At 37.0% G+C, this 16,183-nt stretch overlaps 1 protein-coding gene across 1 annotated transcript; it reads right to left on the bottom strand.

Moving 5' to 3' along the window:
- Nucleotides 1-5,378: 5,378 nt before the first annotated feature.
- On the bottom strand, nt 5,379-7,967 carry LOC121373561 (zinc finger protein 99-like). The gene has a single exon (XM_041500244.1). The coding sequence runs from the start codon at nt 7,886-7,888 to the stop codon at nt 6,131-6,133; it is 1,758 nt and encodes a 585-aa protein (XP_041356178.1). The 5' UTR covers nt 7,889-7,967; the 3' UTR covers nt 5,379-6,130.
- Nucleotides 7,968-16,183: the final 8,216 nt, after the last annotated feature.

Below are 16,183 nucleotides of genomic sequence, written 5' to 3'. Positions count from 1 at the left end.
TCCTCCCTTCTTCTTCTTCTCTCTCCGTCTCTCTCTCGGTCGCTCTGTCTGCGCGCGCGCAGGTGTCTGTGTGTGTGTACGCGTCTGCGTGTGTAGTACTCCGTCTGTGGGATGGTGCATATAAAATATTGCCAAATGTATGGCATACAATAGCCAATGATTAATAAATCAATGTACACCGGAGGTGTCGTTAAACAAAGTTCTCTTTTTTTTGGGTGTGCTGAATACCCATTAAACACTGCCCCAGCAGTACAGACTAACACGACCTTTGATATACCAGTCGAGATATACAAGGTGAGATGGGGGAAAATCCAATGAGAGAATACATCCATCGAGGTGGTTCGATCCTACGACCCATGCACCTAAGGCGAGCGCCTTACCGTCTGAGCTAATTTCTTTCTCAAACTCCAAGAGCAGTGGCGTAGGGAAGTGCCAACAATAGGGGCGGGGGACAACAACAGGGCGGGGGTGGTCAACAATAGGGCGGGGGGTGAGCACACATATAGAAATAAATATCATATATATAAACCATCTCTGTTGCTACTACATCAAGAAAAGTATGTGTGTGGGCATGCTCCCCCCCCCCCCCCCCCACACACACACACAGACTTCATACGCCAATGAAGAAACAATGCGGCTATCACAACCGATGACCAGTTGATAGAGCGATACTAGATGAATAAAATTATACACATTTATTGCCCAGGTAAAACACTTTTTATTTTATTTTACAAGAAACAGTGTCACATTTATCACCAATGGCATAACTGGTAGTTTCAACTGGTATATTAAATGTTCGGGTCTCTTTGAACTTTGACCCAGCTGGAGGTTATTAGTCTAGTGCTATCTTGACGAGTAGCTTACAGGGCGGCTGCTTACCCATTCCAACCAGTATCCACGACCGCTATCTATATCTAAGGACATGGTATATGCTGTCCTGCTTGTAGGAAAATGCACATAAAAGATCCTTTCCTGCTAAAGGAGAAATATAGTGGGGGTTGGGATGGAACCCTGCCCCCCCCCCCCCCCCCCCCCCCCCCCACCCCTCCCAATCCACGACCGCTATATCAAAGGACATGGTATTTCCTAGTCATGCCTGTAGGAAAGTGTACATAAAAGATCCTTTCCTGTTAAGGGAGAAATATACTGGGGGTAGGGTCGGAACCCTCATCCCCCCCTAGTCCACGACCGCTATAACGAAACACGTGGTATGTGCTGTTCTGCCTGTAGGAAAGTGCACATAAAAAATCATTTCCTAGTAAGAGAGAAATATAGTAGGGGTTGGCGTGGAACCTTCACCCCTCCAAATCCACCCGTGTGTCAGGGTCGCTTCTGAAAAATTACAAAGAAGATTAAACTGTGCAACTAGAAAAAACAATTATACTGAAACAAGAATATTTTTCAAAATGTTTTATTCAACATTTAATAAAGAAAAGCAAATAGGTTTATTCATTAACAGTAATCAAATGAACATAAGTAACCAATCATTTTGATAGTACTAAAGCAAAACATGTTCTCTATCAGTCACTTTTGCTCCCAAATTCAAGGCTAAAACTGTCAAAAATGGACAAATTCCATAAATGGATAACTCTAAAGTTATGTCCCTTGAATAAGTTTCCATAGAATTTTAAATCTGATGATGATTAATAATGGGTAAATCCTCAAAGAATTCAAACTTGACCTGTAACTGTGCACGATAAAGGTATGCAACACATCTATCCATACATGTATCTTGAGACATTGTATAAAAAAAGAGTTAAAAAAAAACCCCTTCAAACTGAAAGACGGATTGGAAACATACATTTCCCTCTGGTTGGATCCGCAGGGAACTAACAACAAAGATGTAATGTTAGATTGGATGTTAGTGACATGATTAACTTCCTGATACGGACAGTAACAGTGGATAAAGGTTTTTGGTTGCAGTCCATATTTGTTGTTACTGTTTGTGTGTCCCTTTATTTCTTTCAATCAGAATATTTTAATAAAGAAACCAACGTCTAAGGAAAAATATCATACAGTATTATGAGAGAACCAAGTACTTTCAGATATAATTTAGAATTTTAGAATTTTTTTCCCACACAAAGAAAATCTGGAATATGTGATATTGAATAATTTGTAACTTTAGCTTGTTATATATTGACCTTCAAAACAAGGAACATTTTTCTTTAAAAACAAGGAATTTGGAGATGTATGGCTCAGCCTTATAATAATAAAATCAGTCAATCTGTTAAAACAAACATTCTGTTTAGGTCATGGGCCACAAATCATTTGTGATTGAGCTATAGTCCTTGAATAAATTCACGTAAATGTCCAACTTGATCTAGGCATAATAATGGGTAAATCCTAATGGAACTATAATTTAGAATTTTAGAAATGTTCTTGGAGACACAGAAATGAAATCTGGAATATGTAATATTGATTAAGTTCAATTATTTGGAACTTTAGCTTGGTATATATATATATATATATATATATATATATATATATATATATATATATATATATAGAATACTGGTGGTTATCGTTAAAGGCTTGAAAGGTGCTCAATACTTTAAAAGAGAGTAGAGCATGTAATAAATATATATTGCACTTTGGTCCTACGTTATTACTCAGAGTTTCACGCCCTTCGACGATCTTCAGATATTGAGCTCATCTCAAAATGCCGTCACACCAGCAAGCTTAAACCAAGCAACCGCAGTACATAAAAACCCTGCAATCTATTCACCAGTGTCAGCTAACTGAAGATCGTCGAAGGGCGTGAAACTCTGAGTAATAGCGTAGGACCAAAGTGCAATATATATATATATATATATATATATATATATATATATATATATATATATATATATATATTGATCTTCAAAATGTGGGAAATTTCCCTTTTGAAAATAAGGAATTTGGAGATGTATGTCTTATAATAATCGGCCTTATAATCGGCCTTATAATCGGCCTTATAATAATAAAATTATGAAATCAAATTGGTTAAAGGTAATTACACTTGCGTTAATACACCATTGTAAAAGTTAGTCACTTGCAAACAGGGATGTGATACCTATTTGGAAATAAACCTGACATGATCTTAGGAACCTTCATACAACACCAAGTTATGGTTAGTTTTCAACATTTAAACTTTTCTGATTATAATTTAATATATCTTATGCAAAAAAAAATATATATATATATATCTATATATATCTATATATATATATATATATATATATATAACTCAGTTATATCCGCTTATTGGGGATAATGGTGTGGGTTTGTTTGTTTTGTTTTTTTGTGTTTTTTTGGGAGGGGTGGTGTTTTTGGACGGGGTGGGGGGGTAATGTCTTTTCTTTTAAAAGAATTCTGGTCATGGAGTTGTTCCATTTTAAATGTCTATATTGATATAAGAACTTTGAATAGGAATCTTTCCGAGAAAGAATGCTTCTTTCTTGCAATAATACTCCTTTACCAGTGTCAATCACTATAATCTAAATTCGGGGAGCAATTAACTACTCCCCCCTCGACTTTCGGCACGTCAGTGTGAATCAACATATGCCGTTTCAATTGCCAATTCCATGAGAAACATTTTGCACACCTCACATGTGAAAGGCTTAACACCAGAATGAACCAACGTATGCTTGTTCAAGTATGACTTCGTTGAGAACGATTTTGCACAAACCTCACATGTGAAAGGCTTAACACCAGAATGAACCAACGTATGCTTGTTCAAGTATGACTTCGATGAGAAACATGTTGCACACACCTCACACTTAAAAGGCATAACACCTGTGTGCATCAACATATGTCTTTTCAAGTGAGAATTTTGTGAGAAACGTTATGCCCACACCTCACAACTAAAAGTTTTAACACCACTGTGAACTAGCATGTGTACTTTCAGCTTGAAACTTACTTTGAAACATTTTGAACAAAACTCGCATTTAAAAGACTTGACATCAGTGTGAATTAAACATGCTTTTACAAGTATTTCTTCTTAGTGAAACGTTCTGCACACACATTACAACTAAAAAGCGTAACCCCAGTGTGAACTAGCATATGTTCTTTCAAGTTGTAACTCAAAGAAAAACGTTTTGCACACATCTCACATTTAAAAGGCTTTATCCCAGTGTGAATCAACATGTGCTGTTTCAAGTAAGATTTTAGTAAAAAAAGTTTTGTACACACCTCATACTTAAAAGATTTAACACCAGTGTGAATCAACATATGTTGTTTCAAGTGAAATTTTGTGAAAAACATTTTGCACACACCTCACATTTGAAAGGCCTAACTCCAGTGTGAATGACCATATGAGTTTTTAAGTCGGAACGTTTTTTCTTTCAAGTTGTAACTGACCATATGAGATTTCAAGTTGAACCGTTTTTTGTTCTTTCAAGTTGTAACTCAAAGTGAATGACCATAAGAGTTTTCAACTTTAACCGTTTTTTGTTCTTTCAAGTTGTAACTCAAAGAAAAACATTTTGCACACACCTAACACTTAAAAGGCTTAACCCCAGTGTGAATGAACATATGTTGTTTCAAGTGACACTTTAGTGAGAAACATTTTGCACACACCTCACATTTGAAAGGCCTAACTCCAGTGTAAAAGACCATATGAGTTTTCAAGTTGGAAAGTTTTTTGAAGCATTTTGTACAAACCTTACAACTAAAATGCTTAACATCAGTGTGAATCAACATATGCTGTTTCAAATCAACATCAACTGGTAGTATTAACTGGTTTATTAAATGCTTGGGTCACTTTGAACTTTGACCCAACTGGATGTTATTAGTCTAATGCTATCTTAACGAGTAGCTGACAGGCCGGTACATACGTCAGTGGCTCCATCCGGAGTCTCCGGCTGCTTACCCATTCCAACCAGTATCCACGACTGCTATATCTAAGGACATGGTATGTGCTGTCCTGCCTGTAGGAAAGTGCACATATAAGATCCTTTTCTGATAAGGGAGAAATATAGTGGGGGTTCGGACGGAACACTCAGCCCCAGAAATCCACCTGTGTGCCGGGCTCGCTTCTGAAAAATTACAAAGATGATTAAACTGAGCATCTAGAAGAAACAATTATAATGAAACAAGAACATTTTTCAAAATGTTTTATTAAACAGTTAGTAAACAAAAGCAAATAGGTTTATCCATCAACAGTAATCAAATGAACATAAAGCAGTCTTTGGTTCATTGGTGTAGTCTGACTTTTTTTCCCTTTCGGGAATGGAGTTATAATTTATTAAAAGGTTTCAGGAGTAGTGCTATAGAAATATAATTATGACATACACTGATGCAGAGAATTTGATTTTTTTTCAATTACAATATGTACTATTCATATAATTTGATGCACACAATTATATATACTAGTACTTTTTCGGTGTTAGATGGTTTGATGAACGTGCAGCTAAACGTGTAGAATCAACTTGTCTTGAATTTCATTATAACATTTTTTTTTCTTTAGAATAACTTGAATATATCTTATGCAAAACATTATTTATATATAACTCACTTATATCCGGTTATGGGGGATAATAGTGTGGGTTGTTTTGGTTTCTTAAAATAATTCTGGTCATGCTGTTCTATTTTTAAATGTCTATATTGATATAAGAACTTTGAATAAGAATCTTTCAGGGAAAGAATGCTTCTTTCTTGCAATAATACTCCTTTACCAGTTTGAATCACTATAATCTAAGTTCGGGGAGCAATTAACTACTGCATTAGATTTCCTGCACGTCAGTGTGAATAAACATATGCCGTTTCAAATTCCATGACAAATATTTTGCACACACCTCACATGTGAAAGGTTTAACACCAGAATGAACCAACGTATGCTTGTTCAAGTATGACTTAGATGAGAAACATTTTGCACACTCCTCACACGTGAAAGGCTTAACACCAGAATGAACCAACGTATGCTTGTTCAAGTATGACTTCAACGAGAAACATTTTGCACACTCCTCACATGTGAAAGCCTTAACACCAGAATGAACCAACATATGCATGTTTAAGTATGTCTTCGACGAAATACATTTTGCACACACCTCACAACTAAAACGTTTAATACCATTGTGATTTAGCATGTGTACTTTCAAGTTGGAACTTAGTTTAAAACATTTTTCACAAAACTCGCATTTGAAAGACGACATCAGTGTGAATTAGAAACATGCTTTTTCAAGTATTTCTTCTTAGTGAAACGTTTTGCACACATATCACAACTAAAAAGCATAACCCCAGTGTGAACTAGCATATGTTCTTTCCAGTTGTAACTCAAAGAAAAACGTTTTGCACACACCTCACACTTAAAAGGCGTAACACCAGTGTGAATCAACATATGTCTTTTCAAGTGAGAATTTTGTGAGAAACATTTTGCACACACATCACATGTGAAAGGCTTAACACCAGAATGAACCAACATATGCTTGTTCAAGTATGACTTCGACAAAAAACATTTTGCACACACCTCACAACTAAAAGGCTTAGCACCACTGTGAACTAGCATGTGTACTTTCAAGTTGCAACTTAGTTTGAAACATTTTGAACAAACCTCGCATTTAAAAGACTTGACATCAGTGTGACTTAAAACATGCTTTTTCAAGTAGTTCATCTTAGTAAAACGTTTTGCACATATATCACAACTAAAAAGCGTAACCCCAGTGTGAACTAGCATATGTTCTTTCAAGTTGTAACTCAAAGAAAAACGTTTTGCACACACCTCACACTTAAAAGGCGTAACACCAGTGTGAATCAACATATGTCTTTTCAAGTGAGAATTTTGTGAGAAACATTTTGCACACACCTCACATGTGAAAGGCTTAACACCAGAATGAACCAACATATGCTTGTTCAAGTATGACTTCGATGAGAAACATTTTACACACACCTCACAACTAAAAGGCTTAACACCACTGTGAACTAGCATGTGTACTGTCAAGTTGCAACTTAGTTTGAAACATTTTGAACAAACCTCGCATTTAAAAGACTTGACATCAGTGTGAATTAAAACATGCTCTTTCAAGTATTTCGTCTTAGTAAAACGTTTTCCACACACATCACAACTAAAAAGCGTAACCCCAGTGTGAACTAGCATATGTTCTTTCAAGTTGTAACTCGAAGAAAAATATTTTGCACATACCTCACACTTAAAAGGCTTAACCCCAGTGTGAATCAACATGTGCTGTTTGAAGTAAGATTTTAGTGAAAAACGTTTTGCACAAACCTCACACTTAAAAGGTTTAACCCCAGTGTGTATGAACATATGCTGTTTCAAGTGACGTTTTAGTGAAAAACGTTTTGCACACACCTCACATTTGAAAGGCCTAACTCCAGTGTGAATGACCATATGAGTTTTCAAGTCAAAACGTTTTTTGAAGCATTTTGCACAAACCTCACAACTAAATTGCTTAACATCAGTGTGAATCAACATATGTTGTTTTAAACCAGAATTGCAAGAGAAATATTTTGAACAGAAGTCACATTTGAAAGGGCTAACTCCAGTGTGACTGAGCATATGTCTTTTCACGTGGGAACTCCGAGAGAAACATTTTGCACAGACCTCGCATTTAAAAGGTTTAACGGCAGTGTGAGACAACATATGAGTTTTCAAGGTGGAACGCTTAGAGAAATGTTTTGCACACACCTTGCATTTGAAATTCTTCACTCCAGTATGAATTAACATATGCTGTCTCAAGGAAGTATTCCAAAGAAAACACTTTCTACACACCTCACACTGATATGGTCGTTCACCAATGTGGATCCTCATATGCTGCTTAATGTAAGACTTGTGAGAGAAACACTTTAAGCACATCCCACATTGGAAAGGTTTTTCACAAGATTGATATGGGTTGTTTTCGCAATGGTTTGCCGAGACCTCACGTTTGACACATTGATCAACACTGTTTGACATATTGCATTCAAGACAGTGGATCTTCGTAGATGAAGTTGATCAGGTTGACAGTCTTTTGTTTCGTTGGGAGCCTCTCTGATACCAGCCTGGAATGAACATCAAAATCAAAATATAAAAAGAAGTACTAAAACAGTACTATTAAATGAACAAATGAACCAGATATAAAGACTTGAATAACTTGACAAGAAATTTCACCTTTTGCTATAACTCGACACATGCTCTGTCTTTTCAGCGTGTTTTTTTTTTTACCTCTTCATTAGTAAGAACTACTGATATTTGTATTTTGTTTGTGTTTATAATGAACCAATACACCCTGCAGATTGATACGTTTAATGTCCATTAACACTTTACAAGTGGTGCTATGCAAAGCATCTGTGAATGCAGGTTTTAATTTTCAAATTGAATCAAAATAGATACCAAGAAAAAATAAATGGTGCAAATTCACTTGCTGAATTGACTAACTGATACTCATCATCATTCTTCTTTCACACCTCTCTCTTTCATTTCGACATCTTCTTGTTTATACAGGCCCATAAGAACGATATCAGGTGTAAGTGTGTTGTGTTGTGGTGTAGTGAGGTGGGGTATGGTGTGGGGTGGGGTGGGGTAGGGGCACACTCTAGTGCGGGAATCGTAGCGTCATTGAGTAAGAAAACAAAACCCATACATTTTAATCACCCAGTGTCCCACACCCACGCCCCCGCCTTTGGGTACTCATGGGCCTGTTATATCCAACTAAAGTTCTAGTATGCAGTCCTAGGCACACACGTCAGCTATCTCAGCTGTCTGTTCAGTACAGTGGGTTAATAGTTAGTTAGAGATAACTTGGTGTAGTGACCTTAAATTCCCTGTTAATATATAACCACTACACCATACAGGCCGTTATCTATCTCGCTCAGATGCTCACAGAAAATTATTGGAATCCGAAATAAGAAACGTGTTCTATTTAACAATTTCTAATATCTTATTTTTATGTGAAATATTCATTGTTTATTATATCGTTTTAGTTTTTCCTTTCTTTTCTTACTTTCTTTAAAAATATAATAATAATAATAATAAAATATGTTGCTATATAATGAAAATTGTTCTATTTATTATTTAAATTATATTGAGTTTAAAAACGTTTGTTGGTGTGAAATATGTACATTTTATTAAAAGTATTACGCAGAAAGCATTACAAACGGCAACAAAAAAGAACCGCAATTGTCAAACCGGGCTGTCACAATAAACACAGTCCGATCCCGTGTTGTATTTCGTCTATCAGATAATGAAATATTAAAGAGTCAGACTAACATATTTGTGAAAATAAATTTGTTTGTAGACAAAATTAGGCAATGCGTACACGTTATGATCCTCAAGAAACATTTTCTATCTGTAATTTATAAATATAAAACGCGGAAAATTGCTCTGATAAACTGAAGAAACTTACCAAACAACAATCGGGTTATCACAAAGGAAACGGTAACAAGAAAGCTATTCTGACCTGTTGCTCGGACTACGATAATATGCGGACTACGATTAATTATTTCTATTTTATACATAGGTTGATGCAGTTTTGTAACAGAACGGAGGGACGGGTGTCGGGGTGGGGGGATGACAGGCGTTTATGTGAGAGACGTACAGGGGCGGCTGGAAGGAATTATTTTCATCTTCTTGTTTTTAGCTCGGCTTCTGATGCGCGATCGATCTGGGATCGATTTCTGTCGGTGGGCCCTTTGGGCTATTTCTTGTTCCATCCAGTGCTCCACAACTCGTGTAACAAAGGCCGTGGTATGTACTATACAGTCTGTGGGATGGGGCATATAAAAGATCACTTGTTGCTAATCGAAAAGAGTAGCGCCTGAAGTGGCGACAGCGAGTTTCCTCTCTCGATATCTGTCTGGTCCTTAACCATATGTCCGACGCCATATAACCGTAAATAAAAGGTGTTGAGAACGTCGTTAAATAAAATATTTCTTTCTTCCTTCTTCTTCTTTTTTAATAAACAAGCCCAGATTTCCGCACAAGCAAAAAATTTACAAAAAGACGAAGCAATCGATGAAGCACCCGAGAGGCCGTTCGTCTCTCTCTCTCTCTCTCTCTCTCTCTCTCTCTCTCTCTCTCTCTCTCTCTCTCTCTCCTCTCTCTCTCTCTCTCTCTCTCTCTCTCTCTCTCTGTCTGTCTGTCTCTGTGTCTGTCTCTCGGTCTATATATACATATATTTATATATATATATATATATAATATATATATATATATATATATATATATATATATATATATATATATCAAAACTCTCTCTCTCTCGCTCGTTCTCTCTCATTCTCTCGCTGTCTCTCTCTCTCTCTCTCTCTCTCTCTCTCTCTCTCTCTCTGTTTGTCTGTCTCTGTCTCTCTGTTTGTCCCTGTGTCTGTCTATGTCTGTATGTATGTCTCTCTGTCCCTGTGTCTGTCTCAGTCTCTGTGTATGTCTCTCGGTCTCTCTCTCTCTCTCTCTCTCTCTCTCTCTCTCTTCTCCTCTCTCTCTCTCTCTCTCTCTCTCTCTCTCTCTCTCTCTCATTCTCTCTCTCTCGCTCTCTGTCTGTCCTTGTGTCTGTCTCTCGGTCTATATATACATATCTCTCTCTCAAACTATCTCTCTCTCTCTCATTCTCTCTCTCTGTGTTTCCGTCTCTGTCTCTCTGTTTGCCCCTGTGTCTGTCTCTCGGTCTCTCTCTCTCTGTATCTGTGTATGTCTCTCGGTATATGTCTGTCTGTCTGTCTGTCTGTCTGTCTCTCTCTCCCTCTCTCTGTCTGTCTCGTCTCTCTCTCTCTCTCTCTCTCTCTCTCCTCTCTCTCTCTCTCTCTCTCTCTCTCTCTCTCTGCGAGTGTCTCTCTCTCTCTCTCTGCGAGTGTCTCTCTCAGTGTTCTTTTGTATAGTCAGTTAGAACAGGTTAAGTGCATGTAGCAGATCTAGACACCGGAATTTATATAAGTTTCTTGTTTTGTTTAAAAACAAAATAATGCGAAAACAACAACAACAACACCCACCCCCACACTGAATTACTGAATAGAAGACGTCTATCAGTCTATCAGTAAAGAGGAAATACTTTATCGTAGTCCGGATATTATCGTACTTAAATAGTACGGACAACTGTTCAGAATCGCCTTTTCAGGACAGCTTGATTTGTGTTGACCCGATTGTTACTTGGTAGGTTTATTTATTCAGTACATTTAAGCAATGTTCTACATTTTTCCTTTATACATTTGATTACAATTCTCCGGTGTAGCTTGAGGTTCACGTAATTCACTCTGTAACGTGTATGCATTGTCTAATGTTGCCCGCAAATCGATTTATTCTCGGTAGATGATGTTGCAGTTTTTAATATCTTATAGTCGAAATAGAACACGGCATCGGACAATCTTTGTTCTGTCACCCCGGGATTTTTTCTGTTAAATTCGATCAGTTGCGATTCTTTTCCGTTGCGATTTGTAATGCTTCCTACGTGATACTTTTACATAAAATATATATATTTTACACTACATATCGAACTGAATATAATTTAAATAATAATTTAAATGATACAAATTCACAATTTTCATTATATATAGCCCAGTGTATGGTTTCACAAAACGGGTGGGACATAGCCTAGTGGTGAAGTGCTAGCTTAATGGACGGTCGATCTAGGATCGATACCCGTCAGTTAAGCCCATTAGACTATTTCTCGTTCTAATCAGTGCACCACGACTGACCGTGGTATGTGCTAACCAGTAATAATATAGCATAATATATATTAAGCTGGTATAATGTATTCGTATAATTACTTATTACATATTATCAAGGTTTCCACCAGAAAAAAATGAGGGGGGGGGGGGGATCGGACCGCGCGCCGTAGGCGTATCGCGACCAAGGGGCCCTCCCCCATACAAATTTGGATTTTAGATGCCCGGAGATGCGATTTCCTGGCATCTCGGAACATAATCCGGCAGCCAAAACAGTCGGCAAAATTGATCTATTCTGATGCACTAACCGTGAAAATCGTCACAAATTTGGACAAAATAAATTATGTATTCCATCATATAGCTTTTATTCTGATAATTTATACATTTAAACATTTCCTCTCGTCGGCGTTGTTTATCATTAGCCTGCGCATGCGCCCAGCAGCCCAGCAGCCATAATATATAGCGGATGATTTCAGGTGGCAGAACCGGCCTCGGTGGCGCAGTGGTTAAGTCATCGGACTACAGGCTGGTAGGTACAGGGTTCGCAGCCCGGTACCGGCTCCAACCCAGAGCGAGTTCTTAAAGGGACACACCCTAGTTACGTTTATTTGTTAACCACTACGGCGTTGTTTTTCGCTATTAAACCCCATTTTTCACAAATAAAATTGCACTTTCCTTACATTTTATTATTTAGAATACACATGTCCATTCACCTGAAGTGCTTTTTGGTAATCCTGATGTTTGTAAAACCACGAAATGCATTTTTTGCATTTTTTCACAAGACGTGTTGTCGAGAAAAAAAACGTTAAGCAAGCGAGGTCCAATCTATTTTTAATGTCACAGACGTTGGTATATCACGTGACCGTTATCATTTTGGTTCGGTTTGTTTTCTCGTGCACGGTTCGCGCAATGAACATCCGATTTGTTGTTGTCCATTTGTGAGATTTTTCTTCACAGTTCGTGAACATTTTCAGTAACAATAAAGTTCAGACAAGTAAGTGTCTCAATACAAAACGTTACAAACCCTTAAAACCAATAATTTTGCTAAGTCTTACGATATCTAGAGAGGGGATACAACCAGGACAGAACAATTGGAACATGTCCAGGAGAGGTGAAACGAACGCACCCCAAGTCTGTGAAATTTGTCGTGACGTAGGCATTGTTGTGCTTCGAGCGACATCTACCGGTGACATCAGAATACTAACTTTCAAAATTATTTCAAGCAATTGGGACATGGGGATTCCCATGGTATTTATCGATATAAAACCTGCTTTTTCACTCCATTTGATAAAAACGTGATCTAAGTGTGTTACAGGTTTGTAGATTAACGAAATTATAATTTATTTTCGCTGGATGGAACTAGAGTGTGCGGCTTTAAGGGCTCAATGGGTAGGTGTAAGACCACTACACCCTCTTCTCTCTCACTAACGACTAACCAACTAACAACTAACCCACTGTCCTGGACAGACAGCCCAGATAGTTGAGGTGTGTGCCCAGGACAGCGTGCTTGAACCTTAATTGGATATAAGCATGAAAATAAGTTGAAATGAAATGAAATGAATGGTGGCAGAGAAGGAAATAATAATACACTGTCGACTATATTAACATAAAAGCAAAAAGTTGTTGTCAACACATACAGGTGTAATTATTGTCAAAAATCTAATTTCTTACTCAATTGCAAACCACATTGGGTTTTTTTTTTCAAAATGAGCTGAATTAACAGTGACCTACATTTGTATACAACCAAACGCTCATGGGTTGATTTACTTCTCTGCCTCCTTCAGTTTCTCTAAGTACAATCACAAATTATCATTACTGTCCATGTATCTTGTGAAATAAAATCAGTTGTATACAATTATCGTGTTTTTGTTTGCTGAGGAAATTGTTCTGAAATAGGTTCTCTTTAAGGATGATAACATTTGATTCAATGGTTCTCGGAATCTGATGAAAGTTGGTTTTATACTATGAAACCAACTTTCATCCGCCTATTGGCTGTTGTTCCCAAGCCAAAAACATGCAAAACAGCTAGATAATTAACATTTGCTAATTAACATATTCTCTCTACCTAGCATTTTCTTAGAAAATGTTATGCTAAGAGCTAAAAATTGCCTTTAAAAACCCACTGCTATGCAGATTGATGGGTGGGATATCCCCCCCCCATGTCAAAATCATTGGGGGGGGGGGATAAATTCATTATAAACACAAACAAAATACAGATATCAGTAGTTCTTACTAATGGACATTAAACGTAATTATCTGCAGGGTGTATTGGTTCATTATAAACACAAACAAAATACAAATATTAGTAGTTCTTACTAATGGACATTAAACGTAACTATCTGCAGGGTGTATTGGTTCATTATAAACACAAACAAAATACAAATATTAGTAGTTCTTACTAATGGACATTAAACGTAACTATCTGCAGGGTGTATTGGTTCATTATAAACACAAACAAAATACAAATATTAGTAGTTCTTACTAATGGACATTAAACGTTACTATCTGCAGGGTGTATTTGTTCATTATAAACAACAACCAAAATACAGACATCAGTAGTTCTTACTAATGGACATTAAACGTAACTATTTGCAGGGTTTATTGGTTCATTATAAACACAAACAAAATACAAATATCAGTAGTTCTTACTAATGAAAAGGTAAAAAAAACACGCTGTGTCGAGTTATAGCGAAAGGTGAAATTTCTTGTCAAGTTATTCAAGTCTTTATATCTGGTTCATTTGTTCATTTAATAGTACTGTTTTAGTACTTCTTTTTATACTTTGATTTTGATGTTCATTCCAGGCTGGTATCAGAGAGGCTCCCAACGAAACAAAAGACTGTCAACCTGATCAACTACATCACGAAGGTACACTATCTTGAATGCAGTATGTCAAACAGTGTTGATCAATGTGTCAAACGAGAGGTCTCAGCAAAACATTGCGAAAATAACCCAGATCAATCTCGTGAAAAACCTTTCCAATGTGGGATGTGCTTAAAGTGTTTCTCTCACAAGTCTTACATTAAGCAGCACATGTTAATTCATACTGGAGTGAAGAATTTCAAATGCGAGGTGTGTGCAAAACATTTCTCTAAGCGTTCCACCTTGAAAACTCATATGTTGTTTCACACTGGCGTTAAACGTTTTAAATGCGAGGTCTGTGCAAAATGTTTCTCTCGGAGTTCCCACGTGAAAAGACATATGCTCAGTCACACTGGAGTTAGCCCTTTCAAATGTGATTTCTGTTCAAAATATTTCTCTTGCCATTCTGGTTTAAAACAACATATGTTGATTCACACTGATGTTAAGCAATTTAGTTGTGAGGTTTGTGCAAAATGCTTCAAAAAACGTTCTGACTTGAAAACTCACATGGTCATTCACACTGCAGTTAGGCCTTTCAAATGTGAGGTGTGTGCAAAATGTTTTTCACGAAAATATCACTTGAAACACCATATGTTCATACACACTGGGGTTAAACATTTTAAGTGTGAGGTGTGTGCAAAATGTTTCTCATCGAAGTCATACTTGAACAAGCATACGTTGGTTCATTCTGGCGTTAAGCCTTTCACATGTGAGGTGTGTGCAAAATGTTTCTCACAAAATTGTCACTTGAAAAGACATATGTTGATTCACACTGGGATCAAACCTTTTAAGTGTGAGGTGTGTGGAAAACGTTTTTCTTTGAGTTACAACTTGAAAGAACATATGCTAGTTCACACTTGGGTTACGCTTTTTAGTTGTGATATCTGTGCAAAACGTTTTACTATGATGAAATACTTGAAAAAGCATGTTTTAAGTCACACGGATGTCAAGTCGTTTAAATGCGAGGTGTGTGCAAAATGTTTTTTGTGGAAGTCATACTTGAACAAGCATATGTTGGTTCATTCTGGTGTTAAGCCTTTCACATGTGAGGTGTGTGCAAAATGTTTCTCACAAAATTCTCACTTAAAAAGACATATGTTGATTCACAGTGGTGTTACGCCTTTTAAGTGTGATATGTGTGCAAAACGTTTCACTAAGAAGAAATACTTGACAAAGCATGTTTTTAATTCACACTGATGTCGTCTTTCAAATGCGAGTTTTGTGAAAAATGTTTCAAACTAAGTTGCAACTTACACATGTACACATGTACACATGCTAGTTCACAGTGGTGTTAAGCCTTTTAGTTGTGAGGTGTGTGCAAAATGTTTTTCGTCGACGTCATACTTGAACAAGCATATGTTGGTTCATTCTGGTGTTAAGCCTTTCACATGTGAGGTGTGTGCAAAATGTTTCTGACAAAATTCTCACTTGAAAAGACGTATGTTGATTCACACTGGTGTTACGCCTTTTATAGGAAACATGTCACGAGACCACATTATAGCTCATTTTAAAAATGATATAAAAATAATATACAAATAAGTTTATAACAATAAAATACGCGTAGTTAACTTAAAATGAAGAAATTACGCTAATCAGTATCAAAGTACGATTTATGCATATTTATTCGTGAGCGTTCGTAAAAAAAAAAGGAAGTGACGTCAGAGCCGCTGTACTCTTCCATTGTTGTTAACTGTTTATATATAGAGTAAGGGGCTTACGATCTTTTCAGTCCAGCAGTGCCGTACTCGCGCCT

This window comes from Gigantopelta aegis, chromosome 5, assembly GCF_016097555.1.
Source record: "Gigantopelta aegis isolate Gae_Host chromosome 5, Gae_host_genome, whole genome shotgun sequence".
In the NCBI taxonomy this organism is placed as follows: domain Eukaryota; kingdom Metazoa; phylum Mollusca; class Gastropoda; order Neomphalida; family Peltospiridae; genus Gigantopelta; species Gigantopelta aegis.
This window is presented reverse-complemented; position numbering and strand designations above follow the sequence as displayed.